The 16012-nt window shown below is 49.8% G+C and overlaps 1 protein-coding gene across 9 annotated transcripts in view; it reads right to left on the reverse strand.

The window, feature by feature from the left end:
* Positions 1 to 3274: 3274 nt before the first annotated feature.
* LOC105066416 (acyl-coenzyme A thioesterase 11) overlaps positions 3275 to 16012 on the reverse strand; it is a 116458-nt gene continuing 103720 nt past the window's right edge. For 7 of the 9 annotated variants that reach the window (XM_074376407.1, XM_074376413.1, XM_010951740.3 and 4 more), the window contains 8 exons: positions 14168 to 14282; positions 11738 to 11878; positions 10678 to 10857; positions 9946 to 10101; positions 9538 to 9660; positions 6177 to 6279; positions 4096 to 4158; positions 3275 to 3600 (listed from right to left, as the gene is read on the reverse strand). In XM_074376407.1, the coding sequence (XP_074232508.1) occupies positions 3356 to 3600; positions 4096 to 4158; positions 6177 to 6279; positions 9538 to 9660; positions 9946 to 10101; positions 10678 to 10857; positions 11738 to 11878; positions 14168 to 14282 (1126 nt within the window). In that variant the 3' untranslated portion in view covers positions 3275 to 3355. Of the gene's footprint in view, positions 3601 to 4095; positions 4159 to 5408; positions 5530 to 6176; positions 6280 to 9537; positions 9661 to 9945; positions 10102 to 10677; positions 10858 to 11737; positions 11879 to 14167; positions 14283 to 16012 lie in introns of all 9 variants that reach the window. The other 2 variants (XR_012511256.1, XM_074376408.1) reach the window with 2 other exon arrangements.

Below are 16012 nucleotides of genomic sequence, written 5' to 3' on the forward strand. Positions count from 1 at the left end.
AGAGACGGGGAAGGTCTCGCAGACGGATGGGGCCTGGAGGGAAGCTGGGCATTTTAGGCAGTGGGGGTCCATCTGCAGAGAGACATGGAGGTGGGCAACCGCCTGCATGCTGGGTAGTGCAAGACTTAAAGGGAAGGCCAGCAAAGTGGGTGGAGGCCAGAGGGCCAGAGTAGCCCTTTATCATAAAGACATGAGGGTAAATTTATCTTCCAAAGACCTGGGTTGCCACGTGAAAGATTGATGGGGGAGGCTAGGTTAAGAGATTGACAAGGAGGATGCTGGTGAGAGGCCAGGGAAGAAAAGAGATCTGAAGCCCAGAAGCAGAGGTGGCAGGCTTACTCATTATTTGCACGAGAATGACGGACAGCAGGGCTAAGGATGACACACAGAGGTCTGTGAACCTTCCAGGGCCAGGACTGTGTCTTTTCCCTTCTAACCCATCCACACCCAGCAGAACACCTGGTCCAAATGCTCCCTTCCCTCCAAATCCAAACCTCCTTCTCCACGCTGCATCCTCCAGCCTGCTCCCTAATGGTTCCCAACTTACCCTTCCAATTATCTTTTCCTTTCTTCAATACAGATCCTATGAAGTCTTTTTGCTTCTATTGTAAAAGTTAAATACCTATAAAACCGTGTAAGAACTCATTTTACAGGTGATGATAGGGAGGGTTCAGCAAAGGGAAGTGGCCTCTGACCCTTCTAATTCAAGACCACTTGGGGTCTTTGGCCAATAACTGACACCATCAGCCTCTGTTGTGCTTCAAGGCCACCCAGACCCAGAATATGGCAGATGTGATTTGTCAAGGCCACCCCAGACCTGGGTTCCAGCCAATGAAAGCAGCAATATCTCTGGGAGGAAAGGGCTCAGGCATGGGAGTTGGGAGGCCTTTGGGATCCATACTTCTATTGATTCCTGGCATGACATTGGACAAGGCCCACCTGTCTTTGAGCCCTGTCTTCATCTGTAGAATGTGAGCAATGAAGCTGGCCTTCCTGTCCCATAACTCCATGTGGCTACTGTGAGACTCAAACAAGGCAATGCTCATGAACATTCTTGGCAACAGACAAGGTTATGCGAAAGGACCACCCTCATTTCCTTCTCTCTCTTAGGCCCAGAATCCTGATGGCCTTGGCCTACCTTTATTGGACGATGATTGTGTGGCCAACTTCACAGGTTCCTCATCTGCAGCAGAAGCTTAAATATAGGTCATCTACAGGCTTATATCTCTTCCACTCTGCACACTCACCCAGGAATCTCACCTCACCCCTGTGCACAAATAAATCCCAAATCTGTTTCCATCTCATATCCCTCTGCTGAGCTCCACCCCCATGTAGCCAGCACCTGGGGGATGTCTCCACTAGCATGGCACACAAGCCCCTTAAGTTCACCACATCCAGACTGAACTCATCCCCCTACAAGCCTGCTTCTGGTCCTGAAGGACACTCAGGGCGAGGGGTGTGGGGGAGGGACACCATTGGCCCAGTCATCCACCCAGAAACCTGACCACCATCCTTGACATCCCCCTCTCCCTCCCCTTCCTCCATCCTGTCAACCACCAGATTCTGAAAATACTCCATCCTCAGTCTCCTGCAGGTCCAGCCACCCTCTCCACCCTGCACTGTAACCCAGGTCCCTGCAAAGCCTCCGGCCGTGTCTCTCTATCTGTGCCCTTGTCCATCACTCCCTTCCCCACCCCTCGCCGCCAGCCCTTTCACTCCACTACTGCAGGAGCTTTCTTCCCTCCCTTTTTTCATTTATTCCCTTTTATGCTCCAGAGCCCTCCTCTTCATCCCCTCCCATCACTCTAATGTGTTTTAGTATGCATTTTCAGTTTGTAAGTGTTCTTGCAAAATGCGGCTTCTTTGGTGCATCCATGTTTTACGTACATTTTTCCCTCAGCACTAGGTCTTAGGTCCCATCAGTGGTGCTACATGTACCCCTACTGCCTCTAACTGCTGTGTGGGACTCCACAGTGCCCGCTCACTTCCCGAGGATGGATACCCAGACTGTCTTCTCTCCCAGGTACCGCAAATAACACTAAGATAGACTTCCTCATACCTCTCTCCTTATGGACCCATGGAAAGATTTCCCTGAGATGCGGAATTGCTGAGTCATGGGCATGCGTAAACCTAATATGACTGAACGATGACAGATTCCTGTCCAGAACGGCTCCACTCTCTACCCTCCCACAGCACTGCCTGTATCCACATGAGGGAGGAGCTTTCTAAAGCAGACATCTGCCCACACCTCTCCCCTGCTTGCCCCTCCTGCTCCCCACCATGCATTCCCATGCTCTCTGAAGACTCCAAAGCCATAGTGACCCAGCCCTTGTCCCCCTCTCCCCTCCCACTCTGGGCTCCAGTGCATCTGTATATCTGCAGTCGGTCCTTGGTCTCATGTGCCCTGCTCTTCTCCATACATGTCTGTCATCTTTCCAAGCTTTCTGACAGCCCCACCCCCAGCTGGTCTATGTACCTCCTCTGGACTTCACCACCCCCATGCTGCCCTTCTTCACAGCACTGACCTGCTGGGCAGTTGGTGTCTTTATACATCTCTGATACTTCTATTTGGCCAAAGTTTCTCAACCTTGGCACTTTTGACAGCTTGGGATGGATAAGCCTTTGCTGTGGGGCTGTCCTGTGCACTGTATGATATTTAGCCATATTCCTGGCCTCTACCCACTAGGTGATGATAACATCCCCCTCCACAAGTTGTAACAACCAAAAATATCTTCAGACACAGCCAAATATTCCCTGATGTCAAATCACCCCTAGGCATCAGACTCTGAACTGCCCAGGGCCTGGGACTGGGTCTTGTTCGTGTCTGTATCTCCTGTACCGAGAGCAGGCCTGGCCCAGACAAAATGTTCAACAAATGTTGCCTGAAAGAGTGGTGGCCAATCTCTGGACAAAGACTGGAGGGCGGGACTCAGAAATCAGGGTTCTGGGACATGCATGATGTCATAGGGCGGGGGAGTCTCTTGTTTTCCTCCTCCAAAGGCTACCCAGGTCATCTTCTTTCGTTCTTATCCTCTCCTTGTGAGGGAGGGGAAACTGAGACATCAGCAGACTTACTGTGTAGCCTTGGGCAAGCCACTCCACCTCTCTGAGCCTCATCTTCCCCACTTATAAGATGTGGACAACACAGCCTATGTGCTACTGTAACTGTTGACTGAGCCAACACTGAAGACAATGCGCATCTCACAGATTTGTCCCACAGAGCGACGGCTGCTCCTGACTATTGGGCATCTCCCACGAAGAAACACTCAGTGGGGAGAGGCAAGCCATGTGGCATTTATAGTGAGGATGGCTAGGGCCATGGCCACCCCTGAGGAGGGCTGGGGGATCGGGGACATCACTGCTTCAAGGACATCTTCCAGGAGCCCAGTGCCTTCATGATCCAGGAGCGCCGCTGGTGGGAAGTGGGCAGGTTCTCACAGCTAGGGCTCCAGCGGTGCATGGTGGCCGGGTCGCACACCCACGTGTCCCCATGTGGCAGTGGCCAGGAGTTCCGCCAGCAGCTGGCCAGGATATTGTCCTGGGCCTGGGCCGCATAGATGCACACTGATGCTTCTGGGTCATGTCTCAAGTTTTCCAGAGCTGAGTTATGGGGAGAGGAGATGCCACTTATTAAGACCAGGTTCCCACATGAGTCTCACAGCTCATGCTTCTCACTTCACACCTTGGCTTAGGCAGTCTGCTCAGCATCCCCTCATCTCCCAGCTCTTCAAATCGTTCATGCCTTTCAAAGCCTGAAGCAAAACCTGCCTCCCCTAGGAAGCCTTCTTGGACTTCCCCGGCCTACCTTCATGCTCCCATCAGCTTCCTCAGTTACAAAATTAGCCTGCCCCCTGAACTACTCGGCCTGCACTGGTTTCCTAGATCATAAGCTCCCCTAGGGTGGGACTGTGTGTTCCGTGTCTTGGTGACCGCATAGTACCTAACATATACTCGCCTTGATAAATACTAATACAACTGGACTGAGCTGAAGTCCCCGGCCTGGGGCCACAACCCTTCCCCTTCCTATTAACCACTGTGAGCCTACTCCTTCTCTCACTGGCCCCTGAAATCTCACCAATGCCAGGCATGACTCACCCGCTTTGACTTCATTCAGACGATCTTCCGTCATGATGCTCTCCATGCAGGGGACCAAGGACCCTTGGGCATAATCCAAGAGGTGAGTGCATCCTCCTCCCAACTCCGACCCCCACCCTTGGACCAGACCTCCTCAGAGAAGCTCTCCCCATCCCCCTCCAGCCCCGCAAAAGAGGACACAAAAGGAGAATTTCATCTTGACCCTGGGACAGATTCCCCGAGGAGGGTCCTAGGAGAGGTAGCAGGTCCAGCAGGCAGGGATGGCACCAAGACAGGGTCAGGAGCTGGGCTACAGCTGACTCTGACAGGTGGCCCTAGGTGTTCCCTCCCCCAGGCTGGTCCTTCGTGTCCTCATCTAAGATTCAGGGAGATGCTGCCTCAGCACCACCTCCTCCAGGGAGTTTGAGCCACAGTAACATGGAGGGTACCAAGTGCCTCACCTACCTTCCAGGCAGGTGGTTGGCAGGATCCCTGGAGGAGCTGAGACCCAGTTCCTTGGCCACCCACTGCTCAGCACTCCCCTGCTCCCAGCCCACGTGCCCGGCTCCCAGTATACCTGCAAAAGGCCCTTCCCACACTTCTTTGCCTGGCTAATTTGTCCTTGAATATACGGTTTAACATAGTCGCTCCTCCAGGAAATGCTAACCCTGCCCCAAGCTAGGTTAGGTGCCTCTCCGGGTTCCCAAATCTCTGAGTTTTATCTGCATATACTGTGTCGAATTTTAATTGTGATTAATGACCATCTGCCACCAGACCAGGGGTTTCTTCAGCTTAGATCCACTAGGGTGGGGGAATGGGAAGGGCAGTCTCTGAGGATCTTTAAGACATGTGTACAAGTGCATGCACATATGCAGTTTTCTGGGGAAAGTATTCATAACTTTCTTCAGGGACTCACAAAAGATCCCTAGCCCACAAGAGGTTAGGAATCAGAACACCACACTGGGGGCATATGCAGGCGATACTCAGTTTTGTTTTCCCAACATAGGCCTGGACACAGAGAAGACTCCCAGGGTGTTGAACCAACATTGTTAGAAGTGATTAATTTGGAGCAAGATTTAGAGAAGTCAGAACCTGGAAAATAATGTCACTGTGTGAGAAGTTGCCCCTTGTCCTGAGCATTGCTCCTCTGTCCCAGAACTGATCATGTTAACAGCCACGCTCCACACCTCCCCACCCTCAGCCATCAGCATCACCTCCTGAAGGATTCTTTGTTTTTCTGGACTAAGCGCAGGGCCTGACACAGAGTGGAGGATCAATCGATGTTTGTGGCATAAACAATGAATGCATGCATGGATGACCACATGGGCGCAAACCTTCAAGTGAACTGGGGGAAGGTACTACAGGAAACATCGCTTCACAAGGTGGGGGGCTGGGAATGTCATCCTCTCTGAGCCTCTTTACGGCAGGGTCTCCTGGTCCTTGAAGGGTGTGTGGCTGTTCGGGGGAGGGGAGGGGAGTAGCCAAGAGGAGACAGCATGTGATCAGAAGGGTTCTGTCAGGGGATCTTAAGTGTAGGGAATCTATTTGTCCCCCCCACCCCACCCCAGAAAGGCAGAGGTTGGGACTGTGGGAAGAAGAATGGAGGTGACTAACAATGAGTGAGCATCTTTCTGTGCCAGTCTTCACTTAAAAAAATATTCTCATCCAGTCCATGAAATAGGAGTTGATCCCCATCTTACTGAGGATCTTACAGATCTTACAGAGGAGGCTCAGTGGGAGTAAATGACTCAGGTAGGGTCACCCAGAAAGGGGATCATGGAGCTGAGATTCTGGCTCACTTTTCCACTGTGCAGCTTGGTGCCTCCTGCCATGGTCAACAGCAGGCTCCTGCTGGGCCTGGAGCCACACTGTACTCAGGAGGGAAGCAGCAGAAGCCAAGGCTGTCACCTGCACCAGGACTCCAGGCTGAATGCAGCCTGTGGCCCACTCCCCAGGCAGTGATCTCAGAGGAGGGAAGCCTTTCTAACTTGCACTATGACTGCCTGCCGGCCAAGCCTTGTCCCTAAGGGGAGGCAGCCACCCAGGTGCCGGAAGGGCAGCCGCTTCCTTCCAAGGGGACTAGTTCTGCCAGGGCAGTTTACCTATGAATATGACTGCGGACTTCCGGAGGGAGGCCCGGGAATTCTCGGCGTACTCCAGGCTCTGGCTGAGAAACGTGAAGGCGCTGTCTCGACGGGTGTTCACCTGGGACAAAGAAAAGGCCTGAGAGAGCTGGGCCCTCAGAGGGACTAATTACCTATCCACTCCTCCTAGGAACAGGGACCCTGTCGGGCAGCCAAGCCATGGCCCCTTGTCTCCTAAATATCTCTGCTGCCCTTTCTGGACTCTCCTCATCTTCTCTCAGCTGATTGCAACAATCACTTCAGTGGTCTTCCTGCCTAGGGTATCTCCTTTTTCAAGCCCTCTACCATTTGCAGCCAGAAGGTAGGTTCTAAAATGCAAGTCCAGCCAGAGGTAAGGATGTACATGGCATGTGAGGGATATGACTAAGGAGACAGGTATGACCAGGGTGAAGGATTCAAGTTACAGAGCAGTGGGGAAAAAAAACTGGAGACTTGGGTCTTAAAAGTCCTTGAAATCCAGACAGGAACAGGGCTTCTTTTAGCATTAAAAAATAGGAAGCCAGCATTCATTCTTAATAGAGCAATGACAAAGCAATAATTGGGGCAAAATAGTCTGACAGTGGTGTTCAGGTTAGGTTTGATCAAGTAGAAACTAGGGGGCAGGCAATCAGCTAAGATAATGTTGAGGGAGATGAAGAGAAGTCTGATCTGATCACTCTCCTGTTGATAATCTGCATGTCAGGGAGTAAAATCCTAGGCCTGGTGTGCAAAGCATTCACCGTCCTGTTCTTTCTCAGCCTCAACTTCCACCACCACCTAGGAATAAGGGACGCACAGCTGCCTAGCAGATGTATAATTTCAGTGTTTAGATTTCATTCTTCCTAGCTTCATTCTGCTAGAGATTTTGGATTTTCTATTTCTGTATGGTTTTTGACCTCCCTCAGTTCAGGTTCTGCCTCCCTGCCCCCCACCATGTACAGTATGCTCCACCCAGGTGGTGGCCCAGCTCTCTCCAAATGTGCCTGCTACAAGCCATTGTTCCTGATTGGAGTGCCTTTCCTCTCTTCTTCACCTCATGAATTCCTTTTCATTCTTTGAGGATCGGCTCAGAAACCATCTCCTCTCTGAAGGCTTCCACAACCCTCAGGCAGAGCTGAGCCCACCACTCTAGGTGATTCTGCAGCATGTTGCACAGCTGTTGTCATGACACCTATGACACTGTGCTATAATTATTTATAATGTTTATATATATATTTATATTTATAACGTTTATAATTATTTATAATGTTTATATATATTTATATTATATATAATATATATATATAACGTTTATAATGTGCTATAATTATTTATAATCCATCTCCCCTACTGGATTCAGAGTTCCCTCAAGAGAAGGGGCCATCTCACTGAGCTCAGAGTCCTCAGCATCCTGGACAGAGCTTGGCATGGCCCAGGTGCCCAGAAAGTGTTGGATGAATGAATGAATGAATAGTTTACAGATCCTTTCTTAAAGCTAAGGCTAGAGAGTGACCTTCATATGAGCAAAGCTGTTGATGCCTGGAGAGCAAAGAAGAGACTGAGAATCCAGAGGGGTCTAATCCAGAGGTCACAAACCGGCAGCCCAAAGACCACAAGTGGCTGGCAGGGTAGTGGCCAGCACAGTGCTTTAAACAAGCTAAATAATTAATGTCTTATAAAAATCTAGGTTACTAGCTTTTCTTGTAGAACTGGAGGTGCTGGCAAGAGTGAGCTGCCTGGTGAGCTGAAGCTCTCCACTTGTGCTTTCAACAGAGCCTGGGCTCTCCAGGTTGCCACCACCCCACCACTTACATGTAACTTATAATCATTATCTGCCTGGTCACTGATCACGGTATGTATTTGAATTAGAGACCCTGGCCAAACACTTCCTCCAAGCCTCCTTTTCCCCCTATAAAATGAGGTAGTAATATTAGGCACTGGATTGCAGAGGTTTTGAGCATTACTGATAATGGCTATTGTTGCAAAGCAATAATCTGTTACTTTGTTTATTTTTGTTAGGTTGGTGGGGGATGGGAATGCTACATGCCCCGCTCAGATCTCCCTTAGGGTGTAAAGGATTTATTTCCCTTGCTACAGACTGCCTCCACGGAAGAGAACTGCTGGTCCAAGGTCACATCCTTTCCCAGGGTGGCTGGTACCCAATGACAAGTGGACATAGGGGTGTAAAGACCTGATCCCTGACCCCAGTGTGGGGGGTCTCGCTGTAGTGTTGGCTGGGACCTCCCCTGAATCTATGCTGCAGCTTGACTCCTCCCTCTGCCACTCCTGCTCCCTGCCCTCCCTTCCACAGGTATTGCTTCCAAGGATGCTCCCTAACAAACCTGCTCGCTAATCTCTGCCTCAGGGTCTGCGTCCTGGGGAAGGCCCCCTATGACAACAGGATAGGTAGATGGGATTAGATGGCAAAGCTTCCCAGTTGTTATGCAGAGGGACCAGGCTGTGTCCTGCAGTGTATGTTACCCTGTGTGTGTGTGTGTGCATGTGTGTGTGTGTGTGTGGCTCGCTCCTACCTTAAGATGTTCTCCCTTGTTACCTGGAAAGGGAGTTCTGTGGTTAAATAAGTTTGGGAAACAGTTCCTCCATGAAACAGAACATCTCAGAGCTTTAATGTACCAATGGCACTGCAGATCTCCAAAAGAAAGATGATAATGCAGTACTTCCCAAACTTATTTGTCTTGAAACTTCATTTCTCCCCTGTGGGGCATATCTTGTAGGACTGGTGTTGCATGGAATACACACTGGGAACTGTTATTGTAGAAAAGGAAGCCAGTGGATCCCTTCAGGCAGGGATATAACACAGATAGACTCGTGTTTTAAGCAGCCCACCCTGGTGGCCTGGGTGGGGAATGAATTGGAAGAGATGAGATTCAAGGCCGGGGGAGCCATGGCCCAGGTAAGAGATATTCATGACCTGAACTAAGAGTAATGACAGTGGGGACAGGGAGGGAAAAACAGATCCAGAGGGATTTAGGATATTTAAGATCCATCAACTGTGGAAGGTGAAAGAGAGGAAGAAGTCTAGGATGGTTTTAGGGTTCAGCTTTGGAGATCTAGAGGAACAGAGCAGAACTGAAATGGGAAGGCCATACGTACAGAGAAGACATGCTGAGTTTACAGTGTGTGACTCATCAGGGGAAGTGTCCGGTAAGCCACTGGAGAGAGAACACCAGAAGTAGGGAGTGAAGTCAGAGACAAAGATGAACTTCCAGGGACCAACAATTTGGAGGTGGCAATGGAATTGTCAGTAGGGATGCTCATGTTAAAAGAAGGAAGAGACAAAGAAAGAGCTGGCACCTCCAACATACTCATAAGGACCCACTGTAGCCTTGGAAGCACTCACAAGGTACTTGCAAATTTTGGTCACTGTCTGCTGCCGGCTGTCCCAGGGCTTCCGGCTGTAAGCTTTTTTTGGCAATTCCCAAGCCATGAAGCAAGAACAGCGGAACAGGGTCTTCACACATTTCTGGGAATCAACAGGAAGAGAATACCAGAGCTGTGGAATTCCAGGACAGCTGGAACATGTTCCAGGGGAAAAAAAAACTGGGAAACTGGACTTTGGAAAAGCCATTCCTATTTGAAACATCCAAATGAGGTTGGTTGTTTCAAAGAGAAATACGGACATGGTACCTTTGGAAAACAGACTTGGCCAGGTATAAATAAACTATCTCACAATGGGTTGTCTGTGATTCTGGGTGAGGTTCTGTAAAGGGGAGTGTACCTTCAGGGTTCGGTGCCTGTGCACACTCACCTGGCTCACCTTGGCATTGCCCTCTTGCATGGTCAGCAGCAGGGGCACCAAAGTGTTTACCAGCTGCTCTTCTGTCTCCGGGGTGCAGGGCGAGCGCAGCTTCTGGACCACCTTGCCATACAGGTTGATGCAGGAGGAGCGCACATCCTCTCGTGACTGGGGCAGATCCAGAGGCTCAGGTGTGCTCCATCCTCTAGGAGACTGCCTAGACCTCTGCATCCCACGTGGAGGCACATGGCCTTCCTTCCACTCATTCTGAGGGCCCCTCCAAGTGCAAGAGGCACTGAGATGGAGAACAGCAGAGACCAACTGGTAGGGCTGATCTGGGGCCAGCATCCCCCTCATCGGAGCCTAGGTCCAGAGCTCTGCCCACTCTTCCCAGCCACTAACCTAAAGATGCCTTAGTGCCAAGTGGAAAAATATCCCCATCTGCCACGACCAATTAAAAAATGTGACCCTTCTAGGTGGAACAATTACAGTGAGGCAAGGCTCTGGGGAGGCTTGATGACACAAGAAGTGCTCCCTCTCTGAGAACCAATTAGACAAGGAACTATCTCTGTGCAAAACAATTACAAAAAGACACAGACTAGTTGGAAAGGGTGCCCCTTTCCCTGGGCTGACTTGGACCTGTTCAGGTCCCAGCGGGTCAAGGGAGCTATTACAGGCCTCAGAGTAGTAAAGACCCGCCCTCCACGTGCCCCTCCATCCTCCCACCCTGGTGGGATTTCTTACATCACTGAAGTGCGGCAGCAGGATCTGCAGCATCTCCACATAGACCGAGCTGTTTGTCAACTTCCGGTCCTGCCCCTTGAAGATGGTCTTGAGGTTGTGGACAGCCTCTACCACCAGCAGCCCATCCACACTCTTCAGACCCTTCACCATGGAGGGCAGGAGGGCCTGCACCTTGGCGGTCTGCAGGGCAGGAGCGTTTGGGATGGAGGCTCCTACCTGTGCTAACGGGCGGGAGACCCAGCCTCTGACTCACTGACATGAACTTGATGAAGCAAGTTCCACCTCCAGGCCTTTGCTTATGCCATCCCGCTTGCCTAGAATGCCCTCACTCCAGCTACTCCTGTCCCCAAAGCCCACTTTGGCCTCACTGACTCCTTCCTAGCCTGGATGCCTGAGGCTCTTTGTTGTCTTTCCCCTTCCTGGCACTATGTAGATGATACCCTGCATTGGCTGTTAGCTTTCTGAGTCTACTTCCCGTGCCTTTGTCCCTCTATAACATGAGCTGCAACAGCACATAGCAGAGAAAAGCACAGCACTTTTTAAAATGCTAATGATACACCAACAATCTGGGACTCAATTTCTTAATCTGTAAAATAGGAAAAATTACTGCCATCCCCTTCCCCTCCTATATATGCCACCTTTAAGGTCATTGTAAAAAATCTAGATTTAGAAACTATTTTTTCCTTTGTTTTTGTTGTTGTTTTGTTTTGTTTTGTTTTCTTCTGTTTTGGGGGATAATTAGGTTTTATTTATTTATATAAATAAATATTTTTATTTATATAAATAAATATATTTATTTATTTATGGAAGTCCTGAGGATTGAACCCAGGACCTCATGTATGCTAAGTTTGAGCTCTACCACTGCGTTATACCTCCTCCCAAGAAACTACTTTTAAAAGAATAAAGTATATAGGGAATTATTAAGGGGTACTCATGTCACAGGTGGGACAACTGAGGCAGAAATGAGCTCTGATTCCAGCCACCAGCATCTGAGAGCCAAGCTCCATCTTTCTCCAGTTGGGGGCCTGGCTGGGTAGGCTCTCCCCTGCCCTCCACTTGCCTTCTCAGTCCTGTGGGCCAGAATGACCAGGCCTCGGATGGACAGCACCTTCATGATGGGGTCCCGGTGGTTCAGGCCTTCTGCCATCCGCCCCAGAGAGTATTCCTCAGGGATCCGCCGCACCTGCTCCATCTGCAAAAGCTGACGGAATAAGGGTAATTACTCCCTGGGTTGAGGGGCAGGGCAGCCTCCAGTGTCCCCACGCACTAGTAGTGCACACTGGGTGACCAGGGGCTGAGTGTTGGGTGTGAGCTATTGCTGTCTGGTCAGTGCTGTCCAATGCGAGCTACACATGTTACGTTAAATTTTTCCAGTAACCACATTAAAAAAGTAAAAAGAAATAGGTAAAATTAATTTTAATGATACATCTTATTTAACCCAAAATACTCAAAATATTATCATTTCAACATGTAATCAAAATAAAAATTATTAATCTATTTTACACTCTTTAAAAGATTTTTGTAACCTAGTCTGAAATCCAATGTGAATTTTATACTTACAACACTTATATTTACAATAGTCTTAATTCAGACAGCTGCATATCAAGGGCTGAATAGGTCCCATGCAGTGGCCAGTGGCTACTGTATCGACAGCACAGGTCTAGTTAATAATAACCACTGGGCTCTCTGTCTCCACCCAGCGCTCAGTGTTGGTGACCCCGAGTCTGGTCTTCTCTGCCCTGCTTCTCTCTGCCCATTGTGCTCAGTGAGCTCCCCCACTCAGATTTTAACTGCTCTCCCCGTCCCGAGGCACATAACTCACAAGTCTCCATCTCCAGTCTCAGCTTCTGTCCAGAGCTTCCAGCTTAGACAACCAACAACTCACCAGACATCTCCACCTGATGTCCATCAGCACCTCATGGCACAGCTGAACTTGTGACTCTCCAGCTCAGAGCCCTCTGTGATCCCTCTTGTCTTTCACCCACCAACCCTGCTTGCCTCTGGGCCCTCTTTCACACCTGCTCACCCTCTAGCCTGCACTCTTACCACCAACCAGCCTCTAATCAAGCTGCCCCTCATTCACAGAATGACCCAGGCTGTTTTGTGCCCCTGGGCAGGCAGGATGACCACCCAATAGAGATCACAAGAGGAAGGCAGGGGTGGCAGTTAAGAGAGTGGGTTTTCCAAGTGTCTGTCGACGGCCGAATGGAGAAACAAAATGTAGCATGTATATACAACGGATATTAGCAAGCCTTAAAAAAGAATGATATTCTGACCTGTGTTACAACATGGATGAGCCTTGAAGACACTATATTAAGTGAAATAAGCAAAACACAAAACAACAAACATTGATAATTCCACTTATATGAAACCTAGAATAGGCAAAATCACAAGGCCAGACAGGAGATTGGTGGTTGCAGGGGCTGAGGGGATGAGGGGAGGTTATTGCATAATGGGTGTAGAGTTTCAGTTTGGGAAGGAAGATGAAAAACTTCCAAAGATGGATGGTGGTGATGGTTGCACAATAGTGTGAATTCACTTAATGCTACTGAACTGTACACTTAATAATGGTTAAAATGGCAACTTTTATTATATATATATATAATTTATACATATTTTGTAACCACACACACACACACAACTAAAGAGAGGGAGTGTATTTTAGAGCCTAGGTGTCCGAGTTGAATCCTGGATCTGTCACTTATGAGCTGCGTGGCCTTAAGAAAGTTACTTAAATCTGTGCCTCAGTTTCTTCCTCTAAAGTGGGCAAAGGAATAGTATCTGCATCATAGGATTATTGTGAGGATTAAATGAATCAATACGTGTAAAGTTCTTAGAACATGCCTGGAAGGTAGTCAGTGCTCAATAAATGTTATTATTTTTAGCAAGTCTCCCCTTCTGCGTCCAACCCTACCAACCTTCTCCTGACCCATCTCTCCCCAGCACCCCCTCCAGTACCTGCATACACTCACTCAGCTTAGATGTCTCTTCCTCCAGGAAAGCCTCCCTGATGCTCCCCAAACCTAACACATCCAAGACTTCTGTTTTCCCACCACAGCTTGAATTGCCTCCATCACAGCACAAGCCACTCTGTGGTATCCCATGTTATAACTGGAGTGTCCTCTGTCTCCCCTGCCATACCAAGAATTCCTTGAGGGCAGGGCAGAGTCAGATTCATATTTCATATTTGCATCTCCAATCTGGTACGTGGCACATAGAGGTGCCCAGCAAAGATCAGCAGTTGCCTGGGGGAAACTAGGGGGTCTGGGAAGAGTGGAATGGGGTGGGAGGGGTGAGAGATGGGAGGGAGGTGGGAGGGAGACCTGTGAGGTCTTTGTAGTCAAGACAAATCATGTTCAGGAGAGACTCTAAACTGTTAAGTACTGTTTGCACAGGAGAAGTGACCAGCAATATGAATTGAAGCCTATGCTCAGGGGAGGGCCTGGGGGAGCCCCTGCCCCGCACTCAGGGCCCGGGGCCCAGTCAGTACCTCCACGAAAAAGGCGGTGGCAGTGATCTTGTGCTTCTCGTCGCCGCGCTCCAGGAGCGGGATGAGCAGGTAGAGGATGCGGCACAGCTCCTGGCAGGAGTAGTGAACCATGGCCCTGGGGGTGGGGGGAAGCAGTCCGCTCAGGTTCTCCAGCCCTGGAGGGACCTGCTGGGTGGGGGTCTGGCTTGACACTCAAAACTCTGGGCCAGCCCAGGTCACCTGGGTTCCTGTATCCCTAGGATTTCCCACTTGGACAGGATCTCAGAGGCCATTTGTTCCAAGTGCTTCATTTTACAGATGGGAAAACTGAGGCCCAGAGTCGGAAAGTGACTTGCCCAAGAGCACAGAGCAAATCAGTAAGATAGGCAGGCTTAAGACCCCGGAGTGCACAGGATCATTCCAGGAGGAAGAGGTAGGAAGGAAAGGATGTGAGGACCACCCACCAGGCACCAGGCAGCAGCAAGAGGCTTTCAAGTTGTTATTGCATTTGATCCTCACCACCCCGCTCTGAGGCAGGTTACTGTTGTTATCCCCTTTCATAGGTAAGGAAACTGAGGCTTTGAGTGTGAACTGCTCAAGGTCACAGAGCTCGAGCCCCAATCCAGGGCTCCCCACTCCAGCTGCCTCATTCATTCTACTAAACCAGCAGTTCTCAAAGTGTGGCCCCTGGACCAGCAGTGTCAGCATCACCTGGGAACTTGTTAGGCATGTACATCATCAGGCCTCCATCCCAGGCTGACTGAATCAGAAACTCGGGTTGGGGCCCAGCCACCAGTGTTTTAACAAGCCCTGTAGATGATTCAGATGCACGCTCTAGTCTGCATCATGCTTCATTAATCCATGAACCCAGGACAGTGTGTCAGCCATGCGTAGAGTTTGGAATAAGACAGCCTGGGTTCAAATTCTGGCCCCACCACTAGCTGCATGACTTCAGGCAAGTCAGTTAACTTCTCTGAGCCTCAGTTTCCTCATGGGAAACACTGGATAATAACAGTGCTATTTCATTGGTCAAGGTGATGGTTAAAACGTACAACTCTTTGTGTGGTGCCTGGAACATAGTAAGTGCTCAATAAATATGGCTGTATCCTGAGACCCCCAGGGAGAGTACCATCATGGACACTCAGGGTGCAAGGCTAAGAGGCAGGCTGTTCCTACAGGAGCCACGTTAGTGAAATGAAATCAAGGTGCCCCCATACGCCTGACCCTATGGGAGGCTGTGTGTGGCTTGGGGGAAGAGCCCTGGTCTGGGTCAGCAGGTCATTTTCCAGCCTTGCTACTTCCTGGCTGTGTGACTTTTGATACATAACTGTCCTTCTCTGAACCTTGGCACCCTCCCCTGCAAAATGTACATTAATAATCCCTGCCCACCAGTCAGCATAACAGCAGTAAAAGCTAACCTGTGTTGAGCTCTTACCATATGCCAGGAGCTGTTCAAAGTACTTTAATCCTCACCCCACACCACAGAGGTGGGTCCTGTTATTATTTCCATACTACTGATGGGAAAATTGAGACACAGAGAGGGAAAGTAACTTGTCCTAGGTCACACAGATGGGAAGTGGTGAGCTGGGATTCAGATGCAGGCAGACCTGCTCCAAGGCCACACTCTAAACTGCTCGGCTCTACCACAATTTCTGTATCGGTGTGGGAACTAAATTCAGGACACAGTGAGCAGGCTGCATTATACACAGTCTAAGTGCCCTGCGACACCAGGTACTGGTACAGCCATGGCTTGTCTCTGGAGAGGGTGGGCCATCTTTTCACATCAGTATTGCCTGCCCACTGAGGTAGGCAACACCCTGCTGATTTCAGAGAAGAGGTGATGGAGTGAGGGAAAGGTCTTGCCCG

Source organism: Camelus bactrianus, chromosome 13 (assembly GCF_048773025.1).
Source record: "Camelus bactrianus isolate YW-2024 breed Bactrian camel chromosome 13, ASM4877302v1, whole genome shotgun sequence".
NCBI classification, from domain to species: Eukaryota; Metazoa; Chordata; class Mammalia; order Artiodactyla; family Camelidae; genus Camelus; species Camelus bactrianus.